The sequence below is a fragment of the Apium graveolens genome, chromosome 2 (assembly GCF_009905375.1).
Source record: "Apium graveolens cultivar Ventura chromosome 2, ASM990537v1, whole genome shotgun sequence".
In the NCBI taxonomy this organism is placed as follows: Eukaryota; Viridiplantae; Streptophyta; class Magnoliopsida; order Apiales; family Apiaceae; genus Apium; species Apium graveolens.
The window spans coordinates 27,149,918-27,163,741 of record NC_133648.1 but is presented as its reverse complement, the minus strand read 5'-3'; the positions used below and the strand labels follow the sequence as shown (position 1 = coordinate 27,163,741).

Below are 13,824 nucleotides of genomic sequence, written 5' to 3'. Positions count from 1 at the left end.
GACATGATCAATCAGGATAGATGCAGTTTCACTTTTTGTGTGCAAGAAATACACCCATGTGTATCTGGTGAACTCATCTACTATGACCAACGCATATTTCTTCTTTGCAATAGACATGACATTCACTGGACCAAATAGATCAACATGAAGCAGATAATAAGGCTCAAGAATTGATGATTCAGTCTTGCTCTTGAACGAAGATTTTCTTTGTTTAGCCTTCTGACATGAGTCACAAAGACCATCAGGAACAAACACTGATTTTGGCAGTCCTCTCACAAGATCTTTCTTGATCAGTTCATTTATCTTGTTGAAGTTTAAATGAGAGAGTTTCTTGTGCCAATTCCAGCTTTCTTCAGTTGAGGCTCTACTCACTAAACAGATTGCAGAACCATCAGAACTTGTTGAAAGCTTAGCTTCATAAATGTTACCACGCCTGAATCCCTTCAGAACAATTTTTTTCTTTAGATTTACTAACTATTTCACAATGTTCTGCAAAGAAATCAACATGATAACCTCTGTCACAGATTTGACTTATACTCAGTAAGTTGTGTTTAAGTCCTGAGACCAGAGCTACATCTTTAATGATGACATTCCCAAGATTGATATTGCCATATCCCAAAGTTTTTCCAATATTGCCATCTCCATAAGAAACACTTGGGCCAGCTTTCTCCACAAAGTCTGATAGCAGGGCCTTATTTCCAGTCATATGTCCTGAACATCCACTGTCCAGAACTAAAATATTTTTCCTGTTGCCCTGCAATCAAAAAGACCACTAATTATTAGTTTTAAGGACCCAGACTTGCTTGGATCCTTTGGCCTTTTTAGGTTTGTTAACATTTGCAGCGGATTTAGCATCAGATTTTATGTTAACAGTTTTCTTATCAGAACTTATACTACCAGACTTTGAATCAGAACTTACACTAGAAGGAACAACAGAAACTTTCTTTAAAGAAGGTTTTATTTGATAATAATCATAGTACAAACTATGATATTCCTTACAAGTATAAATGGAATGCCATAAACTACCACAATGAAAACAAGGATCTTGTGGTTTGTATCTAACAGACTGACTCTTAACTCCTGATTTTGTAGATAAGGAGTTAATATTCTTATTCTTCCTGCAAAAAAAAGCCAGATGGTTAGAACTTCCACAGTTATGACACGCTTTCCTAGAAGCATCAGGAACAGATTTATAGTTATTGCTTTTATTCACACCTTCCTTTCCATTCCTGTTTTTCCTAGGTGATTTTACCTTGTTTGCATTCTTAACATCTTTCAGCTTATGCTTAAGTTGCTTCTTTGTCATTAAGCCTATGTTAACTTCAGCTGTCTTTTCCTGTTTTAGTTTGTCAGAAGCTAATTCCTTTTTAACTTCTGATTTCTCATTTTCAGATTTTTCAGTTACAAACTTAACAGGTTTTAACTTCGGCTTTTGCTTATCAACAGGCTTAATTTCTACAGTTCCTTTTTCATTTTTATTTTCTCCATAACCTAAGCCCTCTTTCCAGTTTCCACTGCTTAGCAAATTTTGAGTTGTTTTGCCAGAGTTAGTCCAAGTTCTGATAATCTCTCTCTCCTTTTCTAACTCAGTTTTTAGAGATTCATTCATTTTTAGCACTTCATCCCTAACATAAAAAGCATCATCTCTATCCTTCTGAGTTTGATGGAACATGACTAACTCTTTTTCTAAGAAATCATTTCTTTTCCTAAAAGCAAGATTTTCAGAAGTTAATCTTTCACATGTTAAAGTTTGATCTCTATAACTAACAAACATGGTTTTAAGATATCTTCTCAACTCATTAATATCATCAGTATGAAAAGCATAAGTAGTCTGAGGTACCTTTGTTTCAGCAGCTTCAGAACTGCTCTCAGAACTTGATTTATCAGCATTTGCCATCAATGCATAGTTCTCCTCACTTTCAGAGTCTGAGGTGTCTGTCCAGCTTTTCTGCTTTGTGACAAGAGCTTTGCCTTTGTCACTCTTGGTCTTCTTGCAATCAGGAGATATGTGGCCTTTCTCACCACAATTATAACATTTAACATTAGCGTAATCTCCTCTGTCAGACTTTCCTCCTCTTCCTTCAGATCTTCTGAAATTCTTCTTATCAGAACTTATGCCTTTCCTGGAAAACTTCTTTCCCTTCCTGAACTTCCTGTATGCAATCTTTGTGATTCCTTTCACCATAAGAGCACACAGCTTCATCATCTCCTCATCAGCATCAGTTTCAGGCAAGCTTTCAGAATCTGAGTCATCATCACTCTCAGAACTTGATGACTCAGTATCAGACTTTATGATAAGAGCTTTACCCTTGTCTTTCTTTGAGGAAGGTGGTTTGGGGGATTCCTCTTCAGCCTTGAGAGCAACTGTCCTTGACTTTCCTCCTTTCCTCTTGCTTCTTTGTTCCATCTCAAGTTCATGAGTCTTGAGCATTCCATAGATTTCATCAAGAGTTGTTTCATCAAGATTGTAGTTGTCTCTTATTGTTGTTGCCTTCAAATCCCAACATTCAGGAAGAGCTAACAGGAATTTAAGGTTTGTATCTTCAAGATCATACTCCTTATTAACCAATGACAAGTCATTCAAGAGTTTGACAAATCTATCATATACATCAGTCAATGACTCATTAGTCCTAGAGTCAAAGTGTTCATACTCTTGAGTGAGTATTGTCTTCCTGTTCTTCTTAACTGTTTCAGTTCCTTGACACCTTGTCTCCAGTGCATCCCATATCTCCTTAGCAGTCTTGCAGTTGATTACCCTGTTTGACATTACATTATCAATGGCACTATACAATAAGTGTCGTACCTTGGCATCCTTAGCAATAGATGCTATATCTTCAGCAGTGTAATCACTCTTTTCCTTTGGTACGGTCATTGCTGCTTCACCTGCAACTACAACAGCGAGCTTGGTAGGTTTGTGAGGCCCTTCCTTGATTCTATCAAGGTATTCTGGATCTGTTGCTTCCAGAAACATGGTCATCCTTACCTTCCATATGGGATATTCAGATGGTCTCAATATGGGAACTCTGATAGTCTCATATCGACTCTGAGTTGATGTCTTTGATGATTCCTCAGTTTTGGTAGGCTTAGTTGGAGTTTCTGTGTCAGACATGATTGTGTTTGGATCTTTAACTGTATGTGTGTTAACAGAAGGCTCTGATACCACTTGTTAGGTCACACTTTCACTGTAGAGGGGGTGAATACAGTGTTTATTACAATCAAATCAAACTTCAAGAACTTATGTAACAGAAAACAAACTTTATTGAAACAATAAACTCTGTTACAATCTGGAACTGTTATCTCTCAGTGATGAACAAAATATCACGAGAGCTGCTAGGGTTACAGTAAATAATATTCTCGATAATGATAACCCTTATAGTGTAAACCCTATGTCTGTGTTTATATACTACACAGTTACAAGATAATCGCTAATTGATATGGAATATAATTCTGCTTCCTAAAATATATCAATCAGATATCTTCTATTCCAAGTATTCCATTCTTCACGGAATTCCTTCTTCATGCATATCTCTTCTTATGTTTATCTTGATCTTCTTAACTTCAATCAGCTACTGTCCTTATCTGATCGTCCTTCAGCACTTAAGTTCTGATATTTATCTCCTGATGCTTATCTCCTGATAACATAAGTACTGATATCCCTTAAGTTCTGACTTCCAGTATAAGTACTGATCAACAGTTAAGTACTGATTTATCCTGTTCAAATAAGATCTGAAATCTAAACATAAAACATATTAGCCATGACATTATCAAATATATCTAACAGTTTAGTTACATGGCATAGCAAAAAGCAAACTTCAGTAGCTCTTTCTATAGCTGAAGGAGAGTACATTGCAGCTGGAAGTTGCTATGCTCAAATTTTGTGGATGCAACAAACATTGCAGGATTTTGGTATTTCTTACTCAAATATTCCTATTTATTGTGATAATACTTCTGCAATTAATATCTCTAAAAATCCTGTCATGCATTCTCGTACTAAGCATATTGATGTTCATCACCATTTTCTACGAGATAATGTTTCTAAAGGTAATATTGAACTTATTTATATTTCTACTGAGAAATAGCGTGCAGATATCTTCACTAAGCCCTTAGCTGAAGATAGATTTTGTAAAATGCGTCGTGAATTAGGTATGTGTTCTCTGTAATTTATGATGTGATTTTATGTAATGTGATTAACTGTGAATTATGTCATAATACTTAAATATATGTTGTGTATTTATTATTTGAGTAATAGGTTCCGTGTTATTTATTTCCTGTATTCGTGTTTATGGAATTATGTTTCATAGTATATTTTTTTTTATTTTATTTGTCTGTGTGTTTATGCGTGTACATAGCATTAGATTTTGTAAATCTTTGATTAGACTTCTCATATCCTTGAAACTCGTGCATGTATTACTCCTTCAATACATCACTTCTGTCTTGCACCTGTTCACTTCCTCTTCCATCTCTAACTCTTCAGTTTTTACTTCTTTTTAAACTCTCTTTCTTAATCTTTTCATTTTCTTCTCTCATTCTATCCTCTCATTCTCTCAAAACATCTTATCTTTTTATCTCTTAACCCTAAAATCTTCCATCTTCCATGGCTCGCCATTTGAGATCCACCGCTAATCAAATCCCGACCGCTGGTCCGTCTGGTTCGAAGCGTCGTCGTGTTACTGCAGTTGTTTCCGAAGCATCTAGCGAAGCATATCCTGATTCTTTCGAACGTCATGCAAAGGAAATCACTACCAAGGTGTGGCACAAGTCCATTTTGAAAGAAAGGTTGTGTGATTTTGATCTTCTTACTAGGATCGAAGTATCATCGTTGTTTGAAGCTGTTGGGTGTGCTGGGTTGTTGTCACCTTCAGATGTGATCTATCCAGATTTAGTGAAGGAGTTCTATGCGAATTTTTCGATTTTGACCGACAATATTGTGTTCTCTTCGGTAAAAGGAAGTCTGGTATGCTTTAAGGCGGATTTACTGGCTAGACTCACAGGCGTATCTGATCAAGGCCCATGCCCGTTTACTACCCATCAGGCCTTTGACGAGTTTCCTGGATTGCAATATGAGGAACAACTCAAAGTTATTCTCGGTGACAACTTTGTTTCTGTGTCTGTCAAACCATTGGTAACTGATTTAACTCCTATGTGTTTATTGTTGTTTAAATTGTTTCACTCGAATGTTCTGCCTTGTAAATCTGGTCGTGATAGAGTCACATTTCAGGATTCTATTCTCTTGTATGTGTTTGTTAAGAAAACCCCTTGTAATTTGGCTTCATTGATAATTTCCAACATGAATCATTGTGCTAAACATGAATCAATGCATCTTCCATACCCTGCTTTATTGACAAAGATTTTTCAGTATTTTCGTGTTCCTTTTGAGTCTGCTAAATCAGAAAAATTGAATGTTGTTTTTGACTTGTCTGTTTTGACTGCGAATGGTCTCGTAGTATCTGAGTCAAATGATTTGTTTTTTGATGATGCACACTGTTCTTTTGGTGGTTTGCCCAAATCCCCCCATTATGCGTCAGACCCAAATGACCAAAACACCAATACTATCCTCAATTCGTTGTTTGCTAAGTTAGAAGAAAATTCTGCTGCTTTAGCTTCAATTAACCAGCATTTTGCTTCTGTCAAAACTCTCGGGTCACTAACTTCTGAAGTTAGTATTTTAAATGCTTCTTTTGAGATGTTTAGGAAGTATGTTTGTTCGTCTTTGGATGATATCAATGCCAAACTTTCTGTGTTGCATGCTTCTGATGTCAAGTTGGCTAAGACAATAGATTTTGAGTTTGGGACTCTGCAAGAAGGGATGATTTCCTCGGCCAAGGCCTGGGAAAAAGAGTTTGTTAAGTTATTTTTCAAGATAGGTTCAGAGACTAAGTTTGTGTCTCAGCAGTTGTCAGCCATGCAAGACAAGAGCAAGATGTACTGGCACAAGAAAAGAGACTGGATTGGAGATTGCACTCTAGAAGAAATCACTGCTCCTCTGCCACTTCCTGCCATCCCTCCACCTTCAGTTTTTGGCATGACCAGAGAAGAATATAAGGCAAAGATATTTGACTGGCTTCGTGAAAGGGACGGAAAGACACCAGCTCAAGATGCTTTTGACAAGCTATTTTCAGAGTACGGCTCAGCTCCGGTGTTTCCTTCATCCCAGAACAAGACTTCTGGTTCAGGCAAGGGCAAAGCTCCAGTTAATGTTGATGACGATTCCGATTAAGGACCCTTTTATGATAAAGGGGGAGAAATTTTTATGATATTCTATTTTTATGATGTTCTTAAGACGACATTGTTTTATTTGGTTTTTCAGACTATGTTTTTGCTGGGTATGTTGGTGTTTGAACTTAGTTTGTGATGGATTTTTTTGTGTGTGTTTATCTGACATATTCTGGATTGCTGGATTGAATTGATTTTGTGATATGGTTAGATAACAACTGGACATCCTGGTTTATGGATGGGTTGTTAGTTTAGTTTTGTTTAATGATATAATGTTTGAGACTGTCTCTTTTATGCATATTGATCTAGTGTCTCATTCATTCTTTAGTTGTCTCATTTTCATATATTATAAACTGCAATATATTCTGTTGTATCTAACTCTGTTTTACAGGCCTTTAGTGTTTTTGATAGGGGGAGCATTTATGCTTTCTTTGTCATCATCATAAAAGGGGGAGAATGTTAGTTGTTCGGGTTTATGATGTTAAGATAAGATTCTTCAACAACAAAATACAGAAACAACAGAATGGAATCCGAGACTATCAATGCAGTTTTCCAGGAGTGCAGTTAGGGTTTTTATGTATATCTTGTTTGACTGGATAAATATCTCTCTAACTTATCTCAAACAAACCCTATCTTATAAATCAAGTTTAAATCTCCCAAGCCTTATCTTTACTTGATTTATCCTTTTTCAAATTACTAACAGATTAGTTTCAAAGTATCATTCAAATATTTTCAAACAAACTTATCTTCAAATCTTATCTATTTTATCCTTTGTTTGAAAATAAATCTGTTAGAACTTTACCTATAAATACAACTCATTATTTCAGATTTGTGGCTAATGCTTTCACGTTAATCTTTCATCATCTGAAAATACTTTCTTGTTCTACCCGAGATATATATCCAGAAAACAAGAAGCCTGATTTGAGTTGTAATATTTCATTGTTATCTATTGCGTGTATTCATATCAACTTTGTGCCGGGTTGTGGCAAGCTTGATTTCAAAGTATAGCAAGGTAGTTAGAAGGCTAAGGAATAGCAGTGGGTTAGGTAGCAAGGTAGCTTGGGAAAGGGTTTCTTTCAGGTGCTATATTTGTAATCAAGGAAAAGACTGTAAGTTCTTTTATTGAAGTTGATATAATACATTCTCTATGTTAGGTAGCATGGGGACTTGGATGTAGGCCATAGACTAGCTGTAGGGGCCGAACCAAGTGAAAACTTCTGGTGTTTTTACTTTTCAGTTTTTCAGCATTCTGCATTTTAATTACTGTTATTTACATTCTGCAGTTAATTCATTGTCTCATTTATAAAGGGACTGTCCCATTTGCATAAAAGACTGTCCCATTTGCCTTGACAGTTAGAATATTATATTATCTATCGAGCCATCGAATTTCATGTTCAACTACCGGGCTATAGGAAGGGCATCGAAAGACATTTTAGAATCATTTGAAACTCATAACGAATTTAATTTTTAATTTTTATTAGAGAGCACAGGTACATCTTTGTAGACTGTATAATATTATATTTTCTTCTGTTCCTTCTGCATAATTATTTTCAAAATGTTTCACCAAATTATAATATATTGTTTTACATTAAAAGAAATTTATAGATGTAGTGAAAAAATGGTTATAATTACAAATAATATGAAATAAAAAATACGTAGTCAAAGAAACGAAAATTAATGCAATAAAACACCCTCCGTCCCCCTCAATTCTTTATCATGGGGGACGGGGGCTCGACACGGATTTTAATGCTCCTATTAAATGTAGTTGTATAATTTTTTTAATTTTTTTTCTTCTAAATTAAAATATAATGTTCAAATTTTTATAAAAAAAAATTCTAAAAATAAATTACGGAAATATACTTTATAATTGACTTAAAATATGTGTCAAACATATGTAAAAAAAATTGTAAAAAAATGAGAGGGACGGAAGGTAGTACTAGTCATGACATGCTGATTGAATTTAACAAACATTAATAGTTGTGAAATGTGCTTGTACAAACGAAGTTTCAGCCCATCATCAAGAGACAATAAAAGTGAAAAAAAACATATTATTTAACTTCAATTTTCAAATAAATTGCTTAGAGATAAAAAATATTCATCCCTAAAATAAAATATATTTGAGGAAATATGGGAGATTGGGCCAAAATTTTATCTGTCGATGTATTTACTTGCAAATGAGTAGGGTTTTTGTTTTCTCACTCTAAACCCCCCCCCCCCCCCCCACTGTATTTCCCTCTTCTCTCTCTACAAATTCAGGTCAATTTTACACCTTTTTCATACATTCATTTACTTATTACTATTTAATATTTCTCTTCAATTTGCTTTGTGTTTTTAGTATCTATTATAATTATGCATTTGCTGATGAGTTTTCAATTCTTTACTGTGAATTCTCTAGTGTTTATATCTATATCTGTTAAAAATCTTTAATTTATCTATATCTGCTAAAATCTTTAAGAAATGAAGCAAAGATTGGAGCTTTTTTTGTTAATTGTGTTGCTAATGTGCTTATGATTGTATCTATGTTTACAATGCTAGAACTATAGCACACTTTCATGTACTGATGAATTAGAAATGTAGTTGAAATATAGGTAATTTCGGTTTTCAGGTTGTGTTTGCTTTCCTAAATGTGTCAATTTCGTCTTGTCTAAATATGTTAGAATGTGATTAAAATGACTGTATAAGCTTCCTCGGAATTGTACTGATGATACTAAATTAATTCGTGTTTGGTCTTTTGGAAATTAAAAAAAGCACTGTTACTCTTCTTAGCTAGAATTTTTAGCTTTTTTGTTTAAATTTTGTTCTGTGAGATGTATTTTCTGCAATTCTGTGTAGTTATTATGAGCTAGTGACCTGTTTTTTGTCCAAAAGAGTGTTATGCTTTGTGGTGTCCTGAATTCTCGTTCCCTCTTTTAGATTTATAAATTATAGGGCTGGTGAAGTTCTTTGGCGCAATGCACTCGATTAGGGGAAGCTGGGTTGGGCAAACATTTGCTCTAGCCAGGTGCCAAGATTCTGGAGAGAAGAAGGCACGGATTAGGCGTTCGAAAGAGGAGAGGAAGGAATTAGTGGTGTCCTTTATTAAAAAGTATTTCATTAACAATTCCCTATTCTCTTTTTGTTTTTTTGGTTACCAGTTGAGTATGACGTCAAAAAATATATACTAAATGCTAATGTCTAATGAGTCCAGTTTTTTAGTTCCCCAATTTTTTTAATCCATTATTCTCACAATATGAATTGATATCCCTCTTTAGAATTATATTTCTTTACTTTTCATTTTTATGAACCCATTGTTTGTGACATATGCTAGATCAATGAGCAGATTTGTTCACTTGGATCCATTATCAATTTGATATTACCCAAATTAAGTTAATAAAGCATAAATGCTTAAGTGAAGTTGACGATAAATGCTTGTTTAAGGTTCAAAAATATTTTTGGCTTAAGTGAAGTTGACGATAAATGTTAATGAACAAATTTCTTTTTATCTACATGTTGCCAATCCTACCTGTATGCTCTTTATGCACAAGTACCAAATTCTATCTAAGGAGATTCACTATCACACTATGTACAGTATCCATAGATACATATATTTTGCGAAAAAAAAAAATATTCTATATATTAAGTATTTTGTGAAAGATGCTCATGCATTCAGTTTATCAGTTCTATCAAATTGCTAACTAGCTGCAGAGGAATTAATATCGAGAAAACAGTGGCATACAGCAAGAATGGCTTGCATTTCCACATGTTTAGGATCAAAATAGTAGTTATGAACACTATCTGCAATGAAGACTTATCTATGATCTGATTTTATTTAAACCATGTGCAAGTTTTTTATTTAAACAAGTAAATCTAAAAAGAGTTGTGAATTTAACTTGTATGCAGTACTGTAAGGTAACTTAATTTCTAAGTGATCGATCAATGTATGTCCTGTTCCCATTTCCTAGTTAAAAATTTATGGACTACACTTGACTTCAGTCTTTTCTAATCTTAACACTTTGTAATATGCCATCCTCATATATCTCAAAGATATATGCTACTTTTCTTCCTCGGTCCATTTTTCTTTTTAGCCTGTACCTGTTTGTAGAGCCTGAAATGTCTGCTGGTAATTTCTAATTTAATTATCTCTTCCCTGATATCAATAATTTTTCTGACTTTAGATATCAATTCTCAAATAAAGGGGATTTCCCTTCGCTCAGTGTCACACAGAGGGAAGTTGGCGGGTCTTTCTATACAATTCGGGAAATTGTCCGGGAGATAATTCAAGAAAATAGGGTGTTGGGCCCAGCCAAGTCGACTACAGATGAGCAAAATGCTGATAATTTTTTTGATCAACATCCGCTGGGATCAGTTGCAATGGAACCTGACACTCATACAATAGCATCAAGTGAACCTCATGGAGTAACTACTTCTAGTTTGGCTTATCCTCTTCAGAATACAATGGAATCACAAGCTCTTGATGTTAGCCAAGATTGCCATGAACTTGAGAATCAGAAGCTTAACAATGGAATAGTTGTTAACGGCAGTTCTTACCAATCTGAACAAACCCAAGGTTTTGGTGGAGAGTTAGAGAATGAACCACAAGTTGTCGGAGGTCTGGTAGGAGAGGATAATTTGGAGAAAGAACTTGTGATTTCTGTGGCCAAAAAGACCCAAGTTGCAGCAGATGTTGTCATAGAGACATTTCCAATAAAGCCGGTTACTGACAAATTATCTCTGGATGGAGATTCAGGTGAACCACAAGCCATTGCTGGAACTGTGAAAGAGAATGAAAGTGGAAATTTTGAAACAGTCAAGAATGTTGTTATATTGAATACGGAGGATATTGAAGAAAAGTCTTCTAAAATCGTGGATGAGGAAACTAATTCAATTGCAGAGGATGAAGAAGCTGACCCATCACCAAAAAGCCTGAATCACTATGCAACAGAAATTAGCAGTGTGCTGCGGGTTGATGATGATCGGACAGATCTGGAAAATAACGAAATTTTGCCTGCTGAAATGAATGTGAGGTTTTGTTGTATGTGTCCTTTTTTTATTATCTTAACTAGGGCTGTTGTCTCTCATCTAATTTTTGGAGTCAGATGCTACTGGTAGTTCAAAATAGGAGAAAAAATTATTACACACTAAAATTTAAAATTGTTGTCTTATAATTTGTGAAATCCCTGTCAAACGTGGAAAGATTACACTCCTATAAGATAATCTATTTTGGGTTAGAATGTAGAGCAGTGGTTTGCTAAATAAACAGTCTGTTTAAAATGTCAAGGTCGGCCTTATCTCTCGTAGTTGAAGTATAATGGCTACTCATACTCATTGAATGGAAAGAACATTATGGCCTTTCTAAACACCTGCAACATGTGCACTTGATATAATTGACTAGGTCTTTACATGACCCCTCTGAGCCACACACGTATCTCCACTTGGCAGTTGTGCAGGCTATTTTTACTGGCACTCGCTGCAATGGTTTATTTAAATTTGATTTAATATGTATAGCTCAGGATGGTAGTAGCTGAAATTACTATTGTTTTCATATTAACTTCACACATTATTTTTGTTTATTTGTATGCTTGTATGTATTTACTGATTGGTATTCTCCATGTCATGTAGCATGCGAGTGCTCCAAATATTATAGAAAATATCGAGGCCTCTATAAATGGCGGTCTTCAGGGGCAATCAATCTCTGAAGAACTTAGGGCAACTGGAAAGAAATCTGGTATCCAGAATGGTAGCAGCTCGAAAAAATCAAGTGATCCAACATTAGACAGAATTAATCTGTAAGACTTTCTCAGCTATCCCGTTATCAAATATTTTTACTTGATATGCTACATAAGTTACGAAGACATTAGCATTTGTACTTTTTTTTAAGAAAAGTATAATTATTAACATTTACCTAGCATCTCATCTAAATAACTTTTACTTTTGGTTCTATTTTTTGAAGTGTGTCCTGGGAAACAACCACAGAAAGATCTGGCGGGCCACAAAATAATTCATTACTGAGCTTCGTCAAGGCATGTATTACTGCATTCGTGAAATTCTGGTCCGAATAAAGTTTATCTGTTGCTCTATATATCGTGTGAAAGGTCGGGATCTTGTGGTCTCAGCAAGTCTGAATCTTTGATCAACAGTTGAGTGATTGCTAAGTAAACTAGTACAAGAGACTTTGCCATGCACCTCTTAGAACACAAATCGAACTTTGGTTCTTTGTAGGCCTGCCTATGCTTTAAGTGCCTTGGGATCATGTATCTTACTGTAGACCTAGGACATGAGTGCGGGAACTAGTATAAACAATATTTATTTTTAAGCAATTACATATCCCAGTTTGTATATGAGGTACTTGTGTTATCTGCAGTTGTCTGAATAGGAAATCCAGTTTGAGATACTAGATATATTGAGTGCTTGTAATCCGTCTGAGTTGCTTTCTGATAGATAATCTTTTTGTTGATTGCCCCGTGCACATTTCTCAATGTTTTGATCATTTCCTGTGTTATCAGAGCAATTCCAATGGGGTTAACTATTTTCATCCTCTAAATTATATTAAAATTACGATTTCCTAAAATATTGGTGATAAAAAAGTTGTTTCACTCCAACGGTATTCCCAGTAATAATTTTCTATATCTGAAAAGTAATATTCAATTGATAAGTTGAATCAAAGTTTGATTAAATATTGTCTAAATCCAAAAATCAATACAGATTATAAATTATGCAGAGGTATATTAGCTTGTAATAGTCCGAGACATAGAAGTGGCATGAATGGCTGCCTAGGATGAAGAGTTTAAACATTTTCTTTGCTCCTCGATTCGTAGCTGCTGTTAGCCTTTCCTCCTCAAGTTCTATTGATAGTTTCATTTCTCGTTTCTGATCTTTTATTTAAGTTATAGCAGAAATAAATTCATCATCTTTTGCATCAAGTTCGATTCTGTTTAATCTTTTTATAACTTTTCTTCTCCTTGGTCCGTTCCATCTTATTTTTGGAGTCTTGGCTTGGTTATTGTAAATTCACACAACAACAGAGATAAAGATGTAACAGGGGTTTGTATTGTAGAATTATTGTAAAATTCTGATTTCTCTCCACCATCCAGAACCTAAAAAAAGTAGTAACTGATACTGATACACAATCGAAGAATAAGAGAAAATTAAGAGTTAAATGAGAGAGAGATAATAAAAGAGGAAGAGCAGCACTGTTGGAGAATGAATTTTGAGACACAACTCCTAAACATGTTCAGCTGAATCAAGAATAGATAATGGCTCATTTGGATTGAAGATGCTCTTACAATATTGATTTTTTTTTCCAAGCCCTATTACAAATTGAATTAAGATTTTTTTACTACATATTCATGAACACACAATAAAATATTATATGACATTTTCTAATTATTTCAAAATTTTCGATTATTTTCATATTTTGACCGTCATGATTTGAGTTATGCATAAGCCAATAAAGGATCGTCGCATCTATATACATATCTTCAATTGCAAGGGGTATTGATTCACTTGAAGTATATTCTTCACGAGGTCAAAACATTTTGTACGGTTCAACAATATACTTGGTATAATATTTGATGAATGTAAAATAATTATTAGTATTGGAGATATTCTTAACAACAAATAACTCCACTTTTT

General features: G+C 34.6%; 1 protein-coding gene across 2 annotated transcripts; it reads left to right on the top strand.

The window, feature by feature from the left end:
• Positions 1 to 8,320: 8,320 nt before the first annotated feature.
• Positions 8,321 to 12,658, top strand: LOC141707178 (uncharacterized). Of its 2 annotated transcripts, XM_074510212.1 has the most exons (5): positions 8,321 to 8,469; positions 9,127 to 9,298; positions 10,368 to 11,211; positions 11,812 to 11,978; positions 12,143 to 12,658. In XM_074510212.1, the coding sequence occupies exons 2-5, from the start codon at positions 9,165 to 9,167 to the stop codon at positions 12,249 to 12,251; spliced, it is 1,254 nt and encodes a 417-aa protein (XP_074366313.1). In that variant the 5' UTR covers positions 8,321 to 8,469; positions 9,127 to 9,164; the 3' UTR covers positions 12,252 to 12,658. The 2 variants fall into 2 exon arrangements, with proteins under 2 accessions (XP_074366313.1, XP_074366314.1); XM_074510213.1 differs by lacking the exon at positions 8,321 to 8,469 and having other exon boundaries at positions 8,541 to 9,298.
• Positions 12,659 to 13,824: the final 1,166 nt, after the last annotated feature.

Excerpts from the sequence above, each read along its gene's own strand:
- LOC141707178 (XM_074510212.1), top strand. The coding sequence starts at position 9,165 with ATGCACTCGATTAGGGGAAGCTGGGTTGGGCAAACATTTGCTCTAGCC. Across the intron at positions 11,212-11,811 it reads TTTTGCCTGCTGAAATGAAT|CATGCGAGTGCTCCAAATAT; the intron begins GTGAGGTTTTGT and ends CATGTCATGTAG. Across the intron at positions 11,979-12,142 it reads ACATTAGACAGAATTAATCT|TGTGTCCTGGGAAACAACCA; the intron begins GTAAGACTTTCT and ends TATTTTTTGAAG.